This window comes from Nannospalax galili, unplaced genomic scaffold (assembly GCF_000622305.1).
Source record: "Nannospalax galili isolate Female #2095 unplaced genomic scaffold, S.galili_v1.0 scaffold1124, whole genome shotgun sequence".
NCBI classification, from domain to species: domain Eukaryota; kingdom Metazoa; phylum Chordata; class Mammalia; order Rodentia; family Spalacidae; genus Nannospalax; species Nannospalax galili.
The window spans coordinates 1,006,840-1,024,022 of NW_008351693.1; the positions used below are offsets into that span (position 1 = coordinate 1,006,840).

Below are 17,183 nucleotides of genomic sequence, written 5' to 3' on the forward strand. Positions count from 1 at the left end.
TTCCCCCCTTTAGGAATAGGAATGTTTATGACACATTAGAGTGATCAGTATATTTTAAATGCCAAATTTGTTTTATTATTATTATTATTATCCTTATTATCCTTATTATTGTGTGTGTGAGTGTAGGTACGTGTATGTCATGGCATTTGTGTGGAGGTCAGACAACTTGAGGGAGTCAGCTTTCATTTTCCTCTGTGGGTTCTGGGAACTGAACTTAGGTTGGCAGACTTGTGTGGTAAGCACTTTTATCCTCTAAGCCTTTTATTTTAAATTGATAAATAATTATTATATATACTTATGGGGCATGATGTGATAATGTTTCAACATATGTTCACAAACTGGAATGATTAAATTAGGCCAATTAAGAAATCCAACATCTTGCATAAATACCACTTTTTTGGTAGAGAAGATACTTGAAAGTTATTACTTGTTGTAGTTACTTTTTTTCTGTTGCTATGATAAACTATTCTAACCAAAAGCAGTTTGGGGAAGAGTGGGTTTATTTTGTCTCTCATTTCCAAGGCAGGATCTATCTTCGAGGGAAGTCAGGACAGGAACGCAAGGCAGGAGCCTGGAGGCAGGAACTGAAGCAGAGACTATGGATGAGCGCTGCTTACTGGCTTGCTTCTCCCTGGCTTGGCCAGCTACCTTTCATATACATTCACCACCCACAGTGGGCTGGGCCTTCCACACCAATTAGCAATCAAGGAAATGTCCCAGAGGCACCACAGGCCAGTCTGATGGAGGCAGTTTCTTAGCTGAGATTCTTTCTTCCCAGGTGACTCTAGTCTATGCCAAGTTGACAAAAACTATCACAGCACTTAAGCAATTAAAAAATACATAATTCGGGGCTGGGGAGGTTGCTCAGTGGTTAGAGCACCGGGTGCTCTTGCAGAGGACTCAGCTTTGGTTCCCAGCACCCACATGGAGACTAACAACTGTCCACACTCTCCTGATATCCACAGGCACTGCATGACAGAGGTGCACTTGCATATATGCAGGCCATACACACATATACATAAAAGAAAAAGCAATACATAAAGTGTAAAAAGTACAATGCATTCATATTTGTCGGGCAGTGGCCACTCTGTGCAACAGATCACCAAAGCTTCTTTCTCCTGTCTCACTGAAGTTCTGCACCCTTAGATCGGCAGTTCTATTTTGTTCATCTGATTATAACTTTATTATATGCCCATCATTCAATTAAATATTCTATAAGGGTAATTGTCCTTTTTTATACTGCTTGCAGTTTTCCAAAATCTTTGCATATAAGAAAATAATCAAGGGAATAGAAATGTACTGTGCCTTGAAATGTGGGCAACCTCAGAGCTGACATTTCTTATGACTGCAGACATCCGTGTATGTGGCTAGATTATTTCACAAAGTGGGAAAGGAATTAACTCCTATGCTTTGTGTAGTAGAATAAAATACAAAGTAGTTTTTGGTTTTGCAGAGTTCATTTTTGATGGGGAGGCAGTTGAGATAGATTCTGGGGCAGCAAGGCTTACTGGAACCAGATGAACCTAGGTGGAGCATATTATTAATTGGGGATAGTTCCCCCCAAGTTGTGGTGAAGGTAAAACCAGATCTTATGAGTCTTTAGCACAGGACAAACACCTAATAAAAGCCATCAATTCTGCTTTTCTTCAGGTAAAAATTAGACATTTTAGCTTGTGTTCTCTTGTGGTTTTCCCCAGACAAGATTAATTAAAAAGCAAAGTAGTTCAAAGGAATGTCACTCCATTTACTATTTAGAACCAAGTGCATTCCTTGGGAGTCCTCAAACTTCTAAATTAAAGATAAGGAAGCAAACAAAAAGCCTGGACTGAACACCTGGTGGTATGTCCCAAGGTTTATCCCTTATGTTCCTCTCCAGGCTGGTTTTGTCTGGACCTTGTGGGAAGTCCTGGCATAAACATCAAAGAGGTGGATGAACTCTGATTCCTTCTTTCCCCAACACTCTCTTTATTTGAATCCTGGAGTTGAAAGTGTGCTTCTGGTTTTCCAAACTCCTCTGCCCCAGCCCCAGGGCTATCCTCAGCTACAACCATAGTCTAGTCAGGAAAGTGGAGTCAACACTACCATATTTTGAATCTTGGACATGTTAATGAACATGCCCAGGACTCAGTTCTCCACCTATAAAGTGGGAGTAATGAAGAAACCCTCGTAAGGTTGTGGTGAGACTGGTATATTGCCTGAAACACAGAACTCTAGAAATTACAGCAATCCCTTCCAGATGCAGGTTAGAAAGCTGCCTTCTAAGTAAGATCGAATACTGTGGAGGTTAGGAGCACAGGCTGTGTGAGACAGAGGTGAACTATGTGAGTCTTAGGCACTCTTTAGCTGTGTGATCTGGGACAAACTGCTTAATACCTCTAAGTCTCACCCGAAAGTTGGAGCGGGGTGAGGCTTTGAAGATAAGTGAATAGTGCTTAGCATTGTGTAGATGCTCTTGTACTTTTCTGTTTTGTAATATCTCATTTAATCACCATGGGATGCTTAGCGTCAAATGTGAACTTTCTATGGCCTAGAATCACCAGAGAAGAGAATCTCAGTTCATGGATTGCCTATACCAGGTTGGCCTGTGGGCATGTCTGTGGTGACTGTCTTGATTGTTGATTGATGTGGGAAGGCCCAGCCCACTGTGGGCAGTGACATTCCCTGAGTGGGTGGTCCTGAATGGTGTAAGAGAGCCAGCAAGCGGCATCCTCCACAGTTGTGGCTATGCTTCCTTTGGCCATGAAGTGAGCGCCACAGTTCCTGGTAGTGCCGTGTGGACTAGCTACGGGTCTGCCTTGAAGCTTCTGCCTTGAGTTCCTGCCTTGACCTCCCTCAGTAATGGACTGCCACCCAGAACTGTAAGCCAAATAAAATCTTTCTTTCTCCAAGTTGCTTTGGGTTGTGGTGTTTTATCAAAGCCACACAAATGTAACTAGCAAATCTCACAAAACCTCCAGTTTTCAAGTGAGGAAACTTTAGCACAGAGAAGCTCAAGGCTGTACAATTAGAACACAGTAGAGCAAGGACTCAACCCCACCCCGGAAGCCACTCCCCTGCACAGCCAGTAGCCAATAATGATTTACATACACGCTTCCGCCTCTGCCCCTCTACAGGGTTAGGTCTTTTGTTTTCCTTTTGGTCTTTTTTGAGACAAGGTCTCCCTGTAACCCCAGCTGTCCTGGATTCATATGGAGACCAGGCTGGCCTTGAAATCACAGAGACCCACCTGCCTCTGCCTCCCAAGTGCCGGGAGTGCTGGGATTAAAGGCGTGTGCTAGGGTTAGGTCTTTTAAGAAAACTATGCATTCCTTTTTCTTTTTTTTTTAGTTAGCAAACAAAGTTATGGGTTTCACTGTGACACTTTCATAATATTATCTTAGTTACTTTTCTCATTGCTGTGACAAAATACTTGACACTAGCAACTTAAGGTTTTATTTTGGCTCACAGTTCAAGGGTGCAGCCCACCAAGGGGGTGGGGTGTCACTACAGTAGGAGCTTGGGCACTCCTCACATTGTGTCTTTGGTCAGGAAACAGAGTGACGAAGGCCCATGTTCAGCTGGCTTCCTTCATTGTATGCAGCCCACAACCCAAGCCCAGGGAAAGTTGCCCCTGTCCTTCAGGGTGGGTCATCCCACCTCAGTTAACCTAATCAAGACAATTCCTCCAAGGCACGCCCAGAGGCTAACCTATTCTAAATCACCCACAGGTGTGCCTTGAGGGTTGTCTTCTAGGTGACTGAGATCCTGTCAAGTTCCCAATCAACACTAACCATCACATAAAGCTAACCCTCCACTGCCCTCCCTGCCTCTTTTTCCCTATTTTTCTGGTTCCCTTTCTCCCCTCCAATGGTCCTTCCTCCTGACTTCATGTCTCACACACAAGGCATCATCCTCTTCAGACCCCTCCTTCCCTTCTTCCCTTCTCATAGTTCTTTTCTACTTCCATGACCTACACACACACACACACTACATGTATATATAAGTTTAAATCTATACTCCACATATGAAAGAAAACATATGGTGTTTGTCTTTCTGACTCTATTTTTTTCTGTAACACAACGATCTCCAGTTCCCTCATTTTCCTGTAAGTATCATAATGGCATTCTTCTTTGCGGCTGATTAAAATTCTACCGCATATTTATTCCACCATCTCTTTACCTGGGCATTCTATGAATTACTGATATTTGATACTACATTGTTTTGTTGGCTTAAATTCAAACTATTAACCATTATATAATTAACACTGTTCTGAGATGATAGGACTTTTATGCAGCTGGAGTCACATTTGGTTAAGTGGCATTAGCGAATGATGGAAAATTGAGAGAACTTCTAGTGATAATGTCATGTCTGTCTTTTAAGTCTCTAAGACATACCAAGTGATGGGTGATGACTGAATCCCATTTTATCTTCTTTATTAGACAGAGATGTTACTGTGGTATCACAAATGTTTTCATTTTGCTTCAGAATGACCTAGCATTCAAGGTTATTCCAGTTAATAAGATGTTATGAGAGTTCATGAAATTGATTATAAAACCTGGCCAACAAGGATAACACAGCTTTTGAAAAGAGAAAAAGCAAGCAGTGCTTTCTGCTCAGCCCTTCATATGTGCTTATACTCCCCTGGAGGATCTTACTGCTTTGAATAATGAATTCTCATTCTGTGAAGATCTCACCCGTGTTCCTGTGTTGGGCATTGCTGGCCCGCACTCAGAAGGCCCCTAGTCTCTGCCTTCAGAGTATGGAAATATATTAAACTCCTAGCTCAGAATTGACAACTGAAGAGACGTATGCCACTGTTTAGTACTTAATATTTATACTGATAATATGAAGGATATCTCTGACAGCATCAAGCTGAGACAAGATGTCCTTATTAATTTATGAGGTTTTAAAAAAGACACTTGCTTTTCTTCTTGCAGAATTAATTGAGTCTAACTCCCTGTGGCCAGTGAAGACAGCCCGGAAGAACTGGCCGCCCCAACCTGCAGCTGGTATTATTGTTTTTGTGTATGGGGAAAACAAGAGATGTGACCTGACCTCTGTCTCCCTCCAATGTCCTCACTGCCGTCACTGCGACAGGCCACAGCGTTCACCACTTAGTACAATACTCCCTGCAGAGCTGAGAGCAAAGCCAGGTGTTCTAGCCGCAAGGCTCCAGTGGATCATCGCAGTGCGTTCAACAGAGACCCGAGTGACCCACCGGAACAGGACTGGGTGGGTGGGCTACAACTCACTAAGTCTCCAAACTATGATCAGTGCTGTGTCACTGAAATATGCTGCTTCAGAAACGGTACCATTTAAAATCAGATTTACACGTACAAGGCAGCATATGACTTGGCTAAATATAAGAGTTCTTGATTTAGAAGTTGAGTATCACTATGGAAATTCAGTTAAACACACTCATAGACTCATACATGTGTATGCATACATGCACACACACATATGTATGCACACACATAAGCACAAGCACATATACACATACATGCACACAAACATTTGTCATCTCCCCATTCCCCGCTGCCTCCAGAAAACTTTTACGGGTTCTGAGCAGGGAAGGCAGCCTTGTAATTCTATTCACTAAGTCTATTTTTATCCCTACAATGTCCCTGTCACACAGGGACACAAAAGAAGCACATGGCAGGGTCCTTCCTCTTTTTTTAAAAAAATGATTTATTATTTTTATTTTATGTGTATGAGTGTATTGCTTGCGTGTATGTAACTGCACCCGTGTTGTGCAATGTCTATGGAGGTCAGAAGAGGGTGTCAGATCCTCTAGAACTGGAGTTACAGATGGTTGTTAGCCACCATGTGAATGCTGGGAATCAAACCTGGGTCCTCTGCAAGAGCAGCCAGTGCTCCTAATGGCTGAGCCACCTCTCCAGCCCCAGAGTCCTCCCTCTTAGAAAGAAGAGGAAGTATTACTGGGTGGTCTACTGTATCGGGAAGCTTTTCGCACAGATTACCCCTTTCCATTCAAACATTCTGCCCACCAGCTCCATTTAGCAGTTGCAGAAATTCAGGCGTGACAAGGGTAGGTACCCTGGAGCCTGCAGCCCGAACCAGCATGGCTTCATGGACCATGGTCTTTCTCATATTAGAGACATGTAGGGGAAACAGGATTCCACGTGTTCGTATGTAATAAAGTACAAAATTAAGTGTAATCAAATGCTAAGACTTAAGGTATAACCTCAAGCACTTTAGTTCTTCAGTGGCAAGAGATTAATGTTTCTTCTAATGATGAGAGAAGATCTGGACGCAGCAGCAGGATTTAAAATGATCCTGGCAGGACTGCTAGAAACAGACACTCTTTTCAATAAAGAGGGAAGGGCTGGGGCAACGGCTCAGTGGGTAGAGTGCTTGCTGCACAAGCATGAGGACCTGAGTTCAGATCTCCAGCACTGGTATAAAAGCTGGATGCATCAGCACATATTTGTTACCCCAGTGCCGTGTGTGTGTGTGTGTGTGTGTGTGTGTGTGTGTGTGTAGATAAGCAGATCCTAGGGGCTCACTATCTCATAAATGTAGATAAATATCACACTCTGCATTCACTGAGAGACCCTGTCTCAAAAAATAAGGTAGACAGTGAGGAGAGAGGAACACCTGATGTCAACTCTGGCTGCCACACACATGTGCACACACTCATACACCCAAAACAAGGACATGTACACACACACACACACACACACACACACACACACACACAAAGAATAGTTAAGAATGATCACATATGGTGGCTGGAGAGATAGCTCATTGATTAAGAACACTGGCTGTTCTTAATTTCGATTCTCAGCACCCACATGGCAGTTAACAACCACCTGTAACTCAAGTTCCAAGGGATCTGACACCCTCTTCTGGTCTCTGTGGGCATTGCACACCTGTGGTGCACTTACATACATGCCGGCAAAACACTCATACACATAAAATAAAAAATAATACATAAAATATTTTTTAAAAATGAGTTACCACATACGTGTGACACAGAGTTACGTCATTAAGGGAAGCCGAAGGTATTTCTAGTTGCTCTGCATATGGATCCGTGGCTGTCGACTGTCCCCTTCCCTTCCTCTTCTGCTTACAGTCAGTCTGCCTCCACTGAACCCTGCTCTGTCTATAGTGCACACTGGTCAAACTCTATCACAGTGTGAGTTTGAGCCAAGCTACCACATCTCTGTGCCCTACTAGGTGTTCCACCACATTCAGTATCTTTAGTATCAACAAGAGGCTTTAGAGCCTACAGGGTATAAAATAAATATTTGCTAAATGATAGAGAAATTGAAAAGGATTGATTGGTCAAAATAAATTTCTGGCCACTCATGTCCAAGGTGCCCAGGGACAGCTGGACAGTCTGGCTGCTTCTTAGCATACACTGCTGGTCTCCACAGTTGAGCTCTCCTGTTTTTAACCTCAGATTCTCAGGAGAGGCTTTGCCTCAGGACGTCACCTAAATGCAACCCATCAGTTTCCCCACCTTGGACACGGAAACCCACAGGCTCAGCCGAGCTGCCCTCCTTCTGTGGTAACCCACGTGTCTTCTGGTACTCCACCAGCCTCTCCTTGGTTGCTTTAGACCCCAGCCCACTGTATTCAGAAGGAATTTCTTCTCGTGTGTCTTGGCCATAGCAAGGGGACCCTTCCTGTGAATTTTAAAACATGCTTGAGTATCTTCACAAAGAAGACACAAGCATAAAGCCCTCCAACAAGTCTAAAAAAATAATGTCAATAATATCCTCTTCCTTTTCATATACAGCAGCTATTTTCTGGTGACCTTGTCCTTGTCCTTTTGGCAGCACGTGACCACACATGACCACCAGCCCTGCCTTCCAAGGCACTGTCTCCTTGATTTTCTTCCTCTCTCTCTAACAGCTTCTTCTGCCCCATTTTTGCTGCCTTAGGCCTTCCTTTCCGAACTGGCTTTTAATCCCCTCAGTGTGTGGCTATAGACCCCATCCTCTTCCCTTGTCTCCACTCACAGTTTCAAGTCCTCTCTACATTCAAAACACACATTTAGAGTTCTAGACCAGGCCTTTCCTTTGAACACCAGACCTGCATATTTAATTGCTTACTTGAATTTGTACTTGGATGTGTTAAGACACTTTGAACTCAGCATGTCTAAAATTGCAACCATGTTCCTTCCTTCCAGATCTGGTGTTTTCTTAGTGCTCTTTCTCAGTGAATGCCACCACAGTTTACCCAGCTAGATGTGTTAAAAATCCAGGAGTCATCTTAACAGCTGCTTTCCCTTGGCTGCAGCATCCACAAACGAAGTCCTATTGATCTTGCCCCTCCAGTACTTTTAAATAGGTCCCTTCATCGTCATCATCTTTAGTGTATAGTTATCATTATTTTTTGTCTGGACCACCAGAATTCCTAGATCCACTTTTACACCCCCTACCCTCCTATGTTATCTACAATGCAGCCAGAACAATCTTATTTTAATTAATTAGTTAATTAATTGATTAGAGATGGTGACTTGTTCTGTTGCCCAGGCTGCCCTTGAATTACTGAGCTCCTTCCTCAGCTTCTCAAGTAGCTGGAAGGATTGGTCCTTACCACTAGAATAATCTTTTGTAAGAGGACACCAGTGTAACTGAGTCTATATTTAATTATTTCCTTTCCCCAGTCAAAGAGCAAATCTAAAGAAAACCAAGGAAGCTGAGCCTCAGAACCCTTCAGTGCGTCCTGCTGCTCCCATCTCCTGAGCCTGTGTCACAGCCAGGTTGGGTGGCAGGCATGGTGAGCATCACATACCCCATGACATGTTAGCAAATATTATGACCTAGGGTGTCATGGGCCCTTGAAAAAGCTGAACCAAGCACGTTTCTTTGCTTTTGTTTTTTGAGACAAAGTCTCACTGTTTTCCTTGCTATGGAGATCAGGGTGCCCTTCAGCTCACAGATCTCTGCCTCTTGAGTTCTGGAATTAAAAGCATGTACCACCATGCCTACCTCACCAAATATGTTAACAAGAGAAAGGCTTGGTCAAGGAGAAGCTTGGTCCTGATGGCGCACCATTAGGAACCATCCAGGATGGAGCCTATAGTAATGCAAAGCACAGCCCATTTAAGAGAGGAACAAAGGCTTGGGGTGGCTGGAGCAGTCACACTGGCAAGGGATGAGTTTGGAGAGCAACAGAAGGGTCAGATTCTGATTTGTACGTTCCCGTGTACTGTGCCAACAGATTCTGATTTAATTCTGAAATCAATGAAGAGCCAGGAAGGGTTTTAAGCTGGAGACTGTGACAGCTGAGTTTGTTTTCGTAACAATCACTTTGTGGGACAAGAGGCTGGAGCAGAGAGGCTGGGTAGCTGTCCCAGGGAGGAAGGCAGAGGGGGTAACCAAGGCAAGGCCTGAGAGACTGGAGAGGAGTCAGTTATTCCTGCAGGGGGAACCTGACCACTTTCTGGAATGAACTGATGAAGGAGGGAGAGAAAGGACAGCGGCTTGGCATCTTTGTTTCTGGTTGGGTAGCTGGGAGATGGTTCATCACAGAAATAGAGGTAGCAGAAGGAAGAACAGGTTTTGTGGGGGAAGATGTTTTGGATGTGTTGAGCTTGAGCCGCACATGGGAAACTCAGCCAGTGCTATCCTGCAGCTAGACAGATGCAACAGGTGAGACAGCTGCCACAGAGCTCGAAGCCCACACCATGGCTGTGGAGAGCTTCTCAAGGAGAATGTGGGCAGTGAGGTGGGAGGGGCCACAGCCAGGATGCTGGGGCCACCTGCGTTTGAATAATGGATCAATGGAGAGTTCAGCAAGGGAATGGAAAATGAGGGAGAAGAGAGGCCGAAGAGCAGGCCCACAGACAGCCAGGCAGTCGTGCTGTAGCCACAGGCTAAGAGCAGGAGCTCTGCAGTGAGGCTGGCTGGGGCTCCCTGAGTCCTCCCTGGGCACAAACATGCTCATTTTCCAGCCACTGCATCTGAGTAGAGCTAGTGACTAGAATCCACGTTCAGTTAAGAGCAGATGTGTTCCTCAAGGTCTCCTTCTCTTCCCTCCCCAATCCCTTTAGAAATCACATGTGAAAGGCCCACTGCAAAGAAGGCACTTGGATTTTGAATTTTATTTACCATCCCAGCACAGCCTAGCCTGTCTTTCCTGTCCCCGGTCCCTGGTTTGAACCCTGGTTCTACCCCTTGCGTTCCCAGCTTTACCCCTTGTTAGCTGTTGTGACCTTGAATTAGATTCCTAATTTCTCTGTATCTCAGTTTCTAAATCGCTAAGACTGGCATAGTGATGTCCTAGTGATCTCATGTAATTGCCTGAGGATGAAATCAGCTAAGAGGAGTGAATCACTAAGGACTGAAGACGCTTGAAATGCTAGAAGCTAACAGAGGGGAATATTGAGAAGGGAGGAATGGCTGATGGCCAGGGATGGCGAAGCATGGCCTGCAGGTCAAGTCCACCAACTTTTGCTGCCAACTTTTGCTCAGCCTCTCTGCTGAAAATAGGCCTTCATTTTAAAGGATTGAAATATACCACAAGAAAATTATGCGGAGTTCAGATTTCACTTCCGATACATATCGTTTTATTGGCGCTCAGCCAAGTTCATATACTTACATATTGTTGTGACTCCTTTTATAGAATTTGAGTCACTGAAGCAGAGACCAGAGGACTTGAGGACCTAAGACATTTGTTACCCGGTTATTTTAAAAAATATTTTATTTATTATTTTTGTATTATGTGTATGAGTGTTTTGTCCGCATGTATGCAAGTGCATCCATGTTGTGCAAAGCCTGCAGAGGCCAGAAGAGGGTGTTGGATCCCCTGGAATTGGAGTTATGGATGGTTTTTCACTATCATGTGGGTGCTAAGAATCGAACCTGGGTCCTCTGTTCTTAACTGCTGAGCCATCTCTCCAGCCCCTGTTACCTGGTTCTTTAAGGAGAAAATTCAGTGATTTTTTTTTTTTTAACAGCATCAAATGTAGCAAGGTCAAGAAAGATCCCTAAAAAATGTCAGCTGGAACTGGCAATAGCCTTCCACAGACCTTGATTATGGCTCATTTAGAATAGCAAAAGGAGCAGCTGGATTTTGGAGCCTGGCATGCCAAAGCTCGATCTTTGACTCTAACTTGTTAGCTGTGTGCGCCTGGGACATGGGCTACTTTCACTTCCCTCAGCCGTAAGTTGGGGGCAAGCAGACCTACCTTCTTGAGTTGTTGTGCGGATGAGCAATAATGCATTGTGAACCATAAATCATGGCACCTGGCTTGTCACAGCTGCTCCAGAGATGAGTGTGCTGTTTGGTCAGCTGCCACCAATATTGCATTATAGGAAATGCCTTTCCACGTTTACTGTTTTGTTTTGATCTCTTGCATTCTGGTGGCTTGGTTATGTGTTGCTTTCACCCAAATCTCACCTCTTCCCTAAGGTAATCATTTAGGACTGACTATCCTATTCAATGCTTGTGCCCCGCCCTCCTTCTCTGTACCCCTGACTCTCCTCTTCCCTGTTCACAGAGCTTATCCCTGACAATCCAGAGAATTTACTAGCTTGCTTTGTTTACTGGTTACTGTCTGTCTTCTCTGATAGGATGTAAACAAGAGTCTGTTTAATAATTATATCTTTCCAGTATCTAGACGGACCCTGGCATACAGAACACTCAATATTTGTCAAATGACTAGGGTAGATTTTTAAAAATATTTTTTATTTTTATTTTATGTGTATGAGTGTATAGCCTGCATGTATGTGAGTGCACCTATGTCGTGCAATGCTCTCGCAGGTCAGTAGAGGGTGTTGGATTTGCCTAGAACTGGAGTTTTGGATGGTTGTTTGCTGCCATGTGGGTGTTGGGAATTGAACCCCAGTACTACAAGAGCAGCCAGTGCTCTTAACCACTGAGCCATCTCTCCAGCCCTGAGATTATTTTACTGTTGTTTTTAATATGCTTCTCTGGACTCAGTGTGCTCTTTCAATCTGGGGATTTGTCCTTTTTCATGTCTGTGAAAGTCTCAACCTCTCTCTATCAAAGCACAGCCTCTGCTCCATTCCCTCCTAGAATACGTATCTTGGTTCCATCATACTATCCTCAGTGTCTACTGAGCTCTTCCTCATACCAGACAACTGTTTAGCTTTCTATTGTATTCTAAGGTGATTTCATCTATTATTCTCTTGTTAGTTGTGTCCAACCAGCTCTCCACCTGTTAATTGAACTTTTATTTCTATAGCTATCATTTTTGTGTCTAGTGTCTTAGCTTCTTCTCCTGTTGCTGCTACAAAATACCCAATACAAGCAGCTTAAGGAAAAAAGGGTTTACCTGGGCTCACAGTTCAAGGGCATCAGGGCATGGAATTCAAGGCAGAAGCTGGTCACATTATATCCACCATCAAGAAGCAAAGACAGATGACTGTCATGCTAAGCTCGCTTCCTCCTTCTATGCAGTCCAGGACCTGAAGTCAGGGAAGGGTGCTGCTTTCCTTCAGGGTAAGTCTTTCTCTCCCATTTAACCAAATCAAGGCAATCCCTCATAGGCATGCTGAGAGTCTGGCTTAATTTAAATAACCTCTCAGGGGCTGGAGAGATGGCTCAGCGGTTAAGAGCACTGGCTGCTCTTGCAGAGGACCTGGGCTCGATTCCCAGCACCCACATGGTGGTTATGAACAGTCCTTGACTCCAGTTCCAGGGGAATCCGAAGCCCTCTTCTGACCTCCGAGGCATTGCACGACACGGGTGCACTCACATACATGCAGGCAATACACTCATACACATAAAATAAAAATAATAAATAAAATATTTAAAAAAAACCACTCACAGGTGTGCTTGGAGGCCTGCCTCCTGGGTGATTCCAGGCCAAGTTGGGGGTCAACACTAACTGTCACACCCAGCATGTCCATTTCTCTGTTCTCTTTCCTTTCTTTCCTGTACTTGTTTTATGGTTTCTAATCTTCCCTTTATTTCTCTGAATATTTAAGATATTCCTCTATTAAAGTTTCTTTCATAATTGCTAGTCCTCAGTGATATGAAGCCCCCTCTTGTAGCTGGCTTTCCTTGGCAGCTCATTTCTTGGTGCAGTCTGTAATTTTAGATGCATGTTGTGAGTGATGGTCTCTCACCTTGGCTGAAGCCCTAAGGGTCAGCAGTTGAAATGATACAACTCCAATGCTGCACTCTGGCTGACTCTGGAGGGTAGGAAGGGAGGCAGTGTATTGTGGATCTTATAAAATGTGCCCTAAAATGAGATATCTGTCCCCTCCAGTGCTCAGGGGACATTGTGCAAGAGAGGAAGGAAAAAAATGTAAGAGCCAGAGGGAGGGGTGGAATGTTGTGGACCAATGTTGCTGTGACACTCCTGAACTCACAGCATCTGGGTTTACTTGCAAAAGATTGGGCCAGTCAACATCCTGTTGTGGAGGGAGATGGGTCCTGAGGACCTACCCTCCCTGAGGATCTATAGGTAGTAATGGTTGTTGGGAGAGAGACCTTTTCTATAGTGGTCTAACCACTGGTAACTCGGCCATGCTCCTGTACACAGCTTCTCACCCATGCTTCAGTTCATTGGGGAATAATAATAAAAACAACTCTAAAGTAGAAGGGACTAACTAGTTGGGAAGAGAAAGGGGAGTGGGGGGTGATCAACAGAGGGCAGGGGGTGAATCAACCAAAGTACATTATACATGTATGACAATGTCAATGAAATCATTATGCATAATTAATACATGCTAATAAAACCCATAAAAGAAACTATACTCCAAGTCCATGCCCCCATTTAGAAATTATTTGTATAACCTTGAACAAATTACTCTTTCTATCTTAATTTTTTTGTCTGTGAAGTAGAAATCATAATTCCTACTTGTGGAGATACTGTGAGGAGTTAGTACAGTAATTAATACAGGGAACTAGAAACTTATTAGCATCTTAGTTTTCCACATAGTAAATGCTTAGTAACTATTGAAATTAGTATTAATATATGGTAACTACTATGTGTTTATACACCTCTCAATATCTTCATGTTTTGTGATGGAAGTAGCTTAATTGCTGAAGACACACACACACACACACACACCATGAATGAGGTTACTGCCAATCATGTGTGGACCCTGGTCAGGACTATCTGCTTCACTTATGACATAAAGTAGTTGAAAGTGAGAAGAGAAGTTGCCATTTCTGAGGAGCACTGATGAGCGGGCAGGGAGTTTCAGATAAGTTAAAAAAACACAGCTTCATTAGAGAGCTGGATTATTTGCCAACTATTTTGGGTCATTAAAGTATAGAAACAGAGGAAGTTTTTGTGCTGAGAGGAAATTGACCCAGATAATTTCTTCAATTTTATTCAAAGAAAATATCCATTTAACTCCATGGCTATTTTCTCCTTAGGTACCATTTCCTACAGAAGGTTAGAGATAGATGAGCAGAGCCCTGAGTCCTTAGCTAATGCTCAGCATGTATTCTTGGTTTATTACTGGGAAAGAAGAGTGTGTTTGTTACCTGTCTCACTGCTCTGACAAAACACTTAACAGAAGCACCTAAGGGAGGAAGGCTGTTGGGACCCAGTTTGAGAAGGTGAGGTCCATCGTGGTGGGGAAGGAGTGGCAGAGTGCTCTGAGGCTGTGGCTACAGAGGTGTGGGGCTGCTTACTCAAATCGTGGTGGATCAGAAAAGCAGAACGAGGTAGGGGCTGGCATTCAGGTGGCTCTCTCTTCTCTCTTCTTCAGTCTGGACCCCAGCCATGACCAGTGCTGACTAAACTCTTCCTCTTGAAGTTAAGCCTCTCTAGAAATACCCTCAAAGACACACCCAAAGGTGTGACTTACTAACACAATTGGCATTTTTTAATCCAATCAAGTTGACAGAATTAACCATCACAAATAGGGACATAGGCAAATTCTTGGGTAAGAAAACTATATCTCAAGTAATTTTCAACCATAAACATTTCCTTAACTGGCTGCTGAGTTGGATCTAAGTAAGGAAAAGTGAAAGAGCCGCACTTAGTGAGAGAAAGACAGAGGCTGCCATGGCTTAACATGAAGTGTTATTGTCTATCACGATCTCACAAAGTGACAATTTTAATTCTCATGTTCATAAAGCATTTACAAAACTACAATTAAAACCACTTAAATAGAAAAAATCCTTTTAGTTTTTGTTACCTGATCTTCAAAATCCGATCCTGTATCGAGGACCTCTCCAGCATCAAACATCATCGAAGGATCAAGGTCACTTGAATCTAAGTTTAGAAAAGACCTGATTAGGTTGGTGGCCTCGGACTGTGTTTCTAAAGCAATCAGTCTCCTGCCAGGTTTCTGCACCGCCTTCCGCATCAACTTCACATACACTGTCCACTCCTCCCATCTGCCCAGCTGTGTCTGGAAGGTGGAAGATGCAGATGCTCTGGACTCCGTCCTGGCCCTCGGAAGAGGCAACTCTGGAGCAGGATAAATGGTCAACAGCAAGATTCAGAAAGCGGGAAGAGCGAAGGGCTGACTGTGACTAAGATGAGGGTGACAGGGGAACCACGAGTCTTCACAACTAAATGATTCATGAACTTGAACTTTGAGGGTGAGTGTGGGTATTCAGGGGGAGAAACGGCTTTAGAATCTGCGAGAGCATCTGAGATACAAGGAGCACCAGGAACAGAGGGGGAGAAGAGCAAGAAGGTTCTAGAAACAGGAAGAGCTGAGTTGGCCCACTTTTCACTCTAGCCTTTGGGTCACCTTGGTCTCTGTTCTGCTTTCATTTCTGTTGCTGTGGCAACACCTTCAGGAAAAACAACACAGGAGGAAAGGGTTTCTTTAGCTTGTAACGCCAGCTTTCAATTCATCCTTTAGAGGAAGTAAGGCAGGAAGTCAAACAACTGTCACGTCACATCCACGGTCCAGAATAAGGAGAATCAACACATCCTGCTATCAGCTTATATAGTTCAGGGCCCAGCCCATGAAACGGTGTCACCCACATTCAGGGTGACAACAATCAAGACCATTCTTTACAGACATGCCACAGGCCAACCTGGGCTAAAGAACTCGGCTGAGGTCCACTTCCCTGGTGTGTCAAGGTGACAATTAAAAACTAACCAGCACAGACCCCAGCGGTGAGAAAAGTCAGGTTAAGAGGATGTATTAACAGAGACTGTTTCCTTCTAAGTACCGCAGGTTATACGAAATCACTTTCCCATTAATCCCCAAGGCTCAGACTTAAAACATTAATTTCCACAATGGGGTTCTTGAAGCACAATGGATTCATAGCACTCATTTAATAGCTCTTTCCTACTGGGAAATACACACCACCTACCTAAGTGCACATTACCTCCCTGGCCAGGAAAGTGCTGCCTACAAAAGGTTATGTGTTCTGTGTAGGAACAAACCACCTCATATTTTATTGTAATCTGGGCCTTGCAAATCACTCTTGGTCAGAGTATGAAGTGAGTAACATTTAATGAAGGTAGATTTTAAAAACCAGCAGGCACCTCACAGGCTTCTCAGATGTGCAGTGGCCCCAGAAGTTCCACATCACCGCCCTTCCGGAAGGAGAGCCAAGCTACTTTCTCACCCAGGCCTTCCATTTTCCTCTCTTGTTCCTTCCCTTCCCCTTCCCCTTCCTTCCCTCCCCCTTCCTTTGTTATTTAGACAGGTCTCACTAATAAGCCCAGGCTGGCCTTGAATTTGTGATCCTCCAGCCTCAGCCTCTGCGGGGATTACAGGTGTGTGCCACTGCGCCTGACTCTCTTATCCTCAGCAACCTTGCTGACTGCCAAACCGAGTATGTGCCATTACCAAACTGGCTAAGTATCAGGCAGCTACATCACTGTTTACTGTATTTTAACATTCTTTTTTAATTTTTTCAGACAGGGGCTTACTAGGTACCTCTGGCTGACCTCAAACTTGAGGCCAGTGTTATTGTGTAAGACAATCACAGAACCTGCAGCTGCCATTTCTTCTCCTTACATACCCTACTGATGAAAAATTTTAAGCAGAATCAAGTCAAATGGCCTATTATTGTGTAAGACAATCACAGAACCTGCAGCTGCCATTTCTTCTTACATACCCTACTGATGAAAAATTTTAAGCAGAATCAAGTCAAATGGCCTTACAAACACTGCCTTTCACTGCAGTACAGTACACGAGAAAGGCCATGGAGGACTGTGCTGTCTCCTCTGCCTTGAGATAAGGAGGGACAAGGGACAGTTTCTGATGAGGCACATGGCAGGGGACTGCGGGATGCAATGTCAAGGTGGGATAAGCACCTCATTCAAGACG

General features: G+C 44.0%; 1 protein-coding gene across 5 annotated transcripts in view; it reads right to left on the minus strand.

The window, feature by feature from the left end:
• The window catches only part of Ak5 (adenylate kinase 5), a 272,457-nt gene that overhangs the window by 89,625 nt on the left and 165,649 nt on the right, over positions 1 to 17,183 (minus strand). For all 5 annotated transcript variants that reach the window (XM_008848652.3, XM_008848651.3, XM_029553799.1 and 2 more), the window contains exon 8: positions 15,081 to 15,157. In XM_008848652.3, the coding sequence (XP_008846874.1) occupies positions 15,081 to 15,157 (77 nt within the window). The remainder of the gene's footprint in view (positions 1 to 15,080; positions 15,158 to 17,183) is intronic.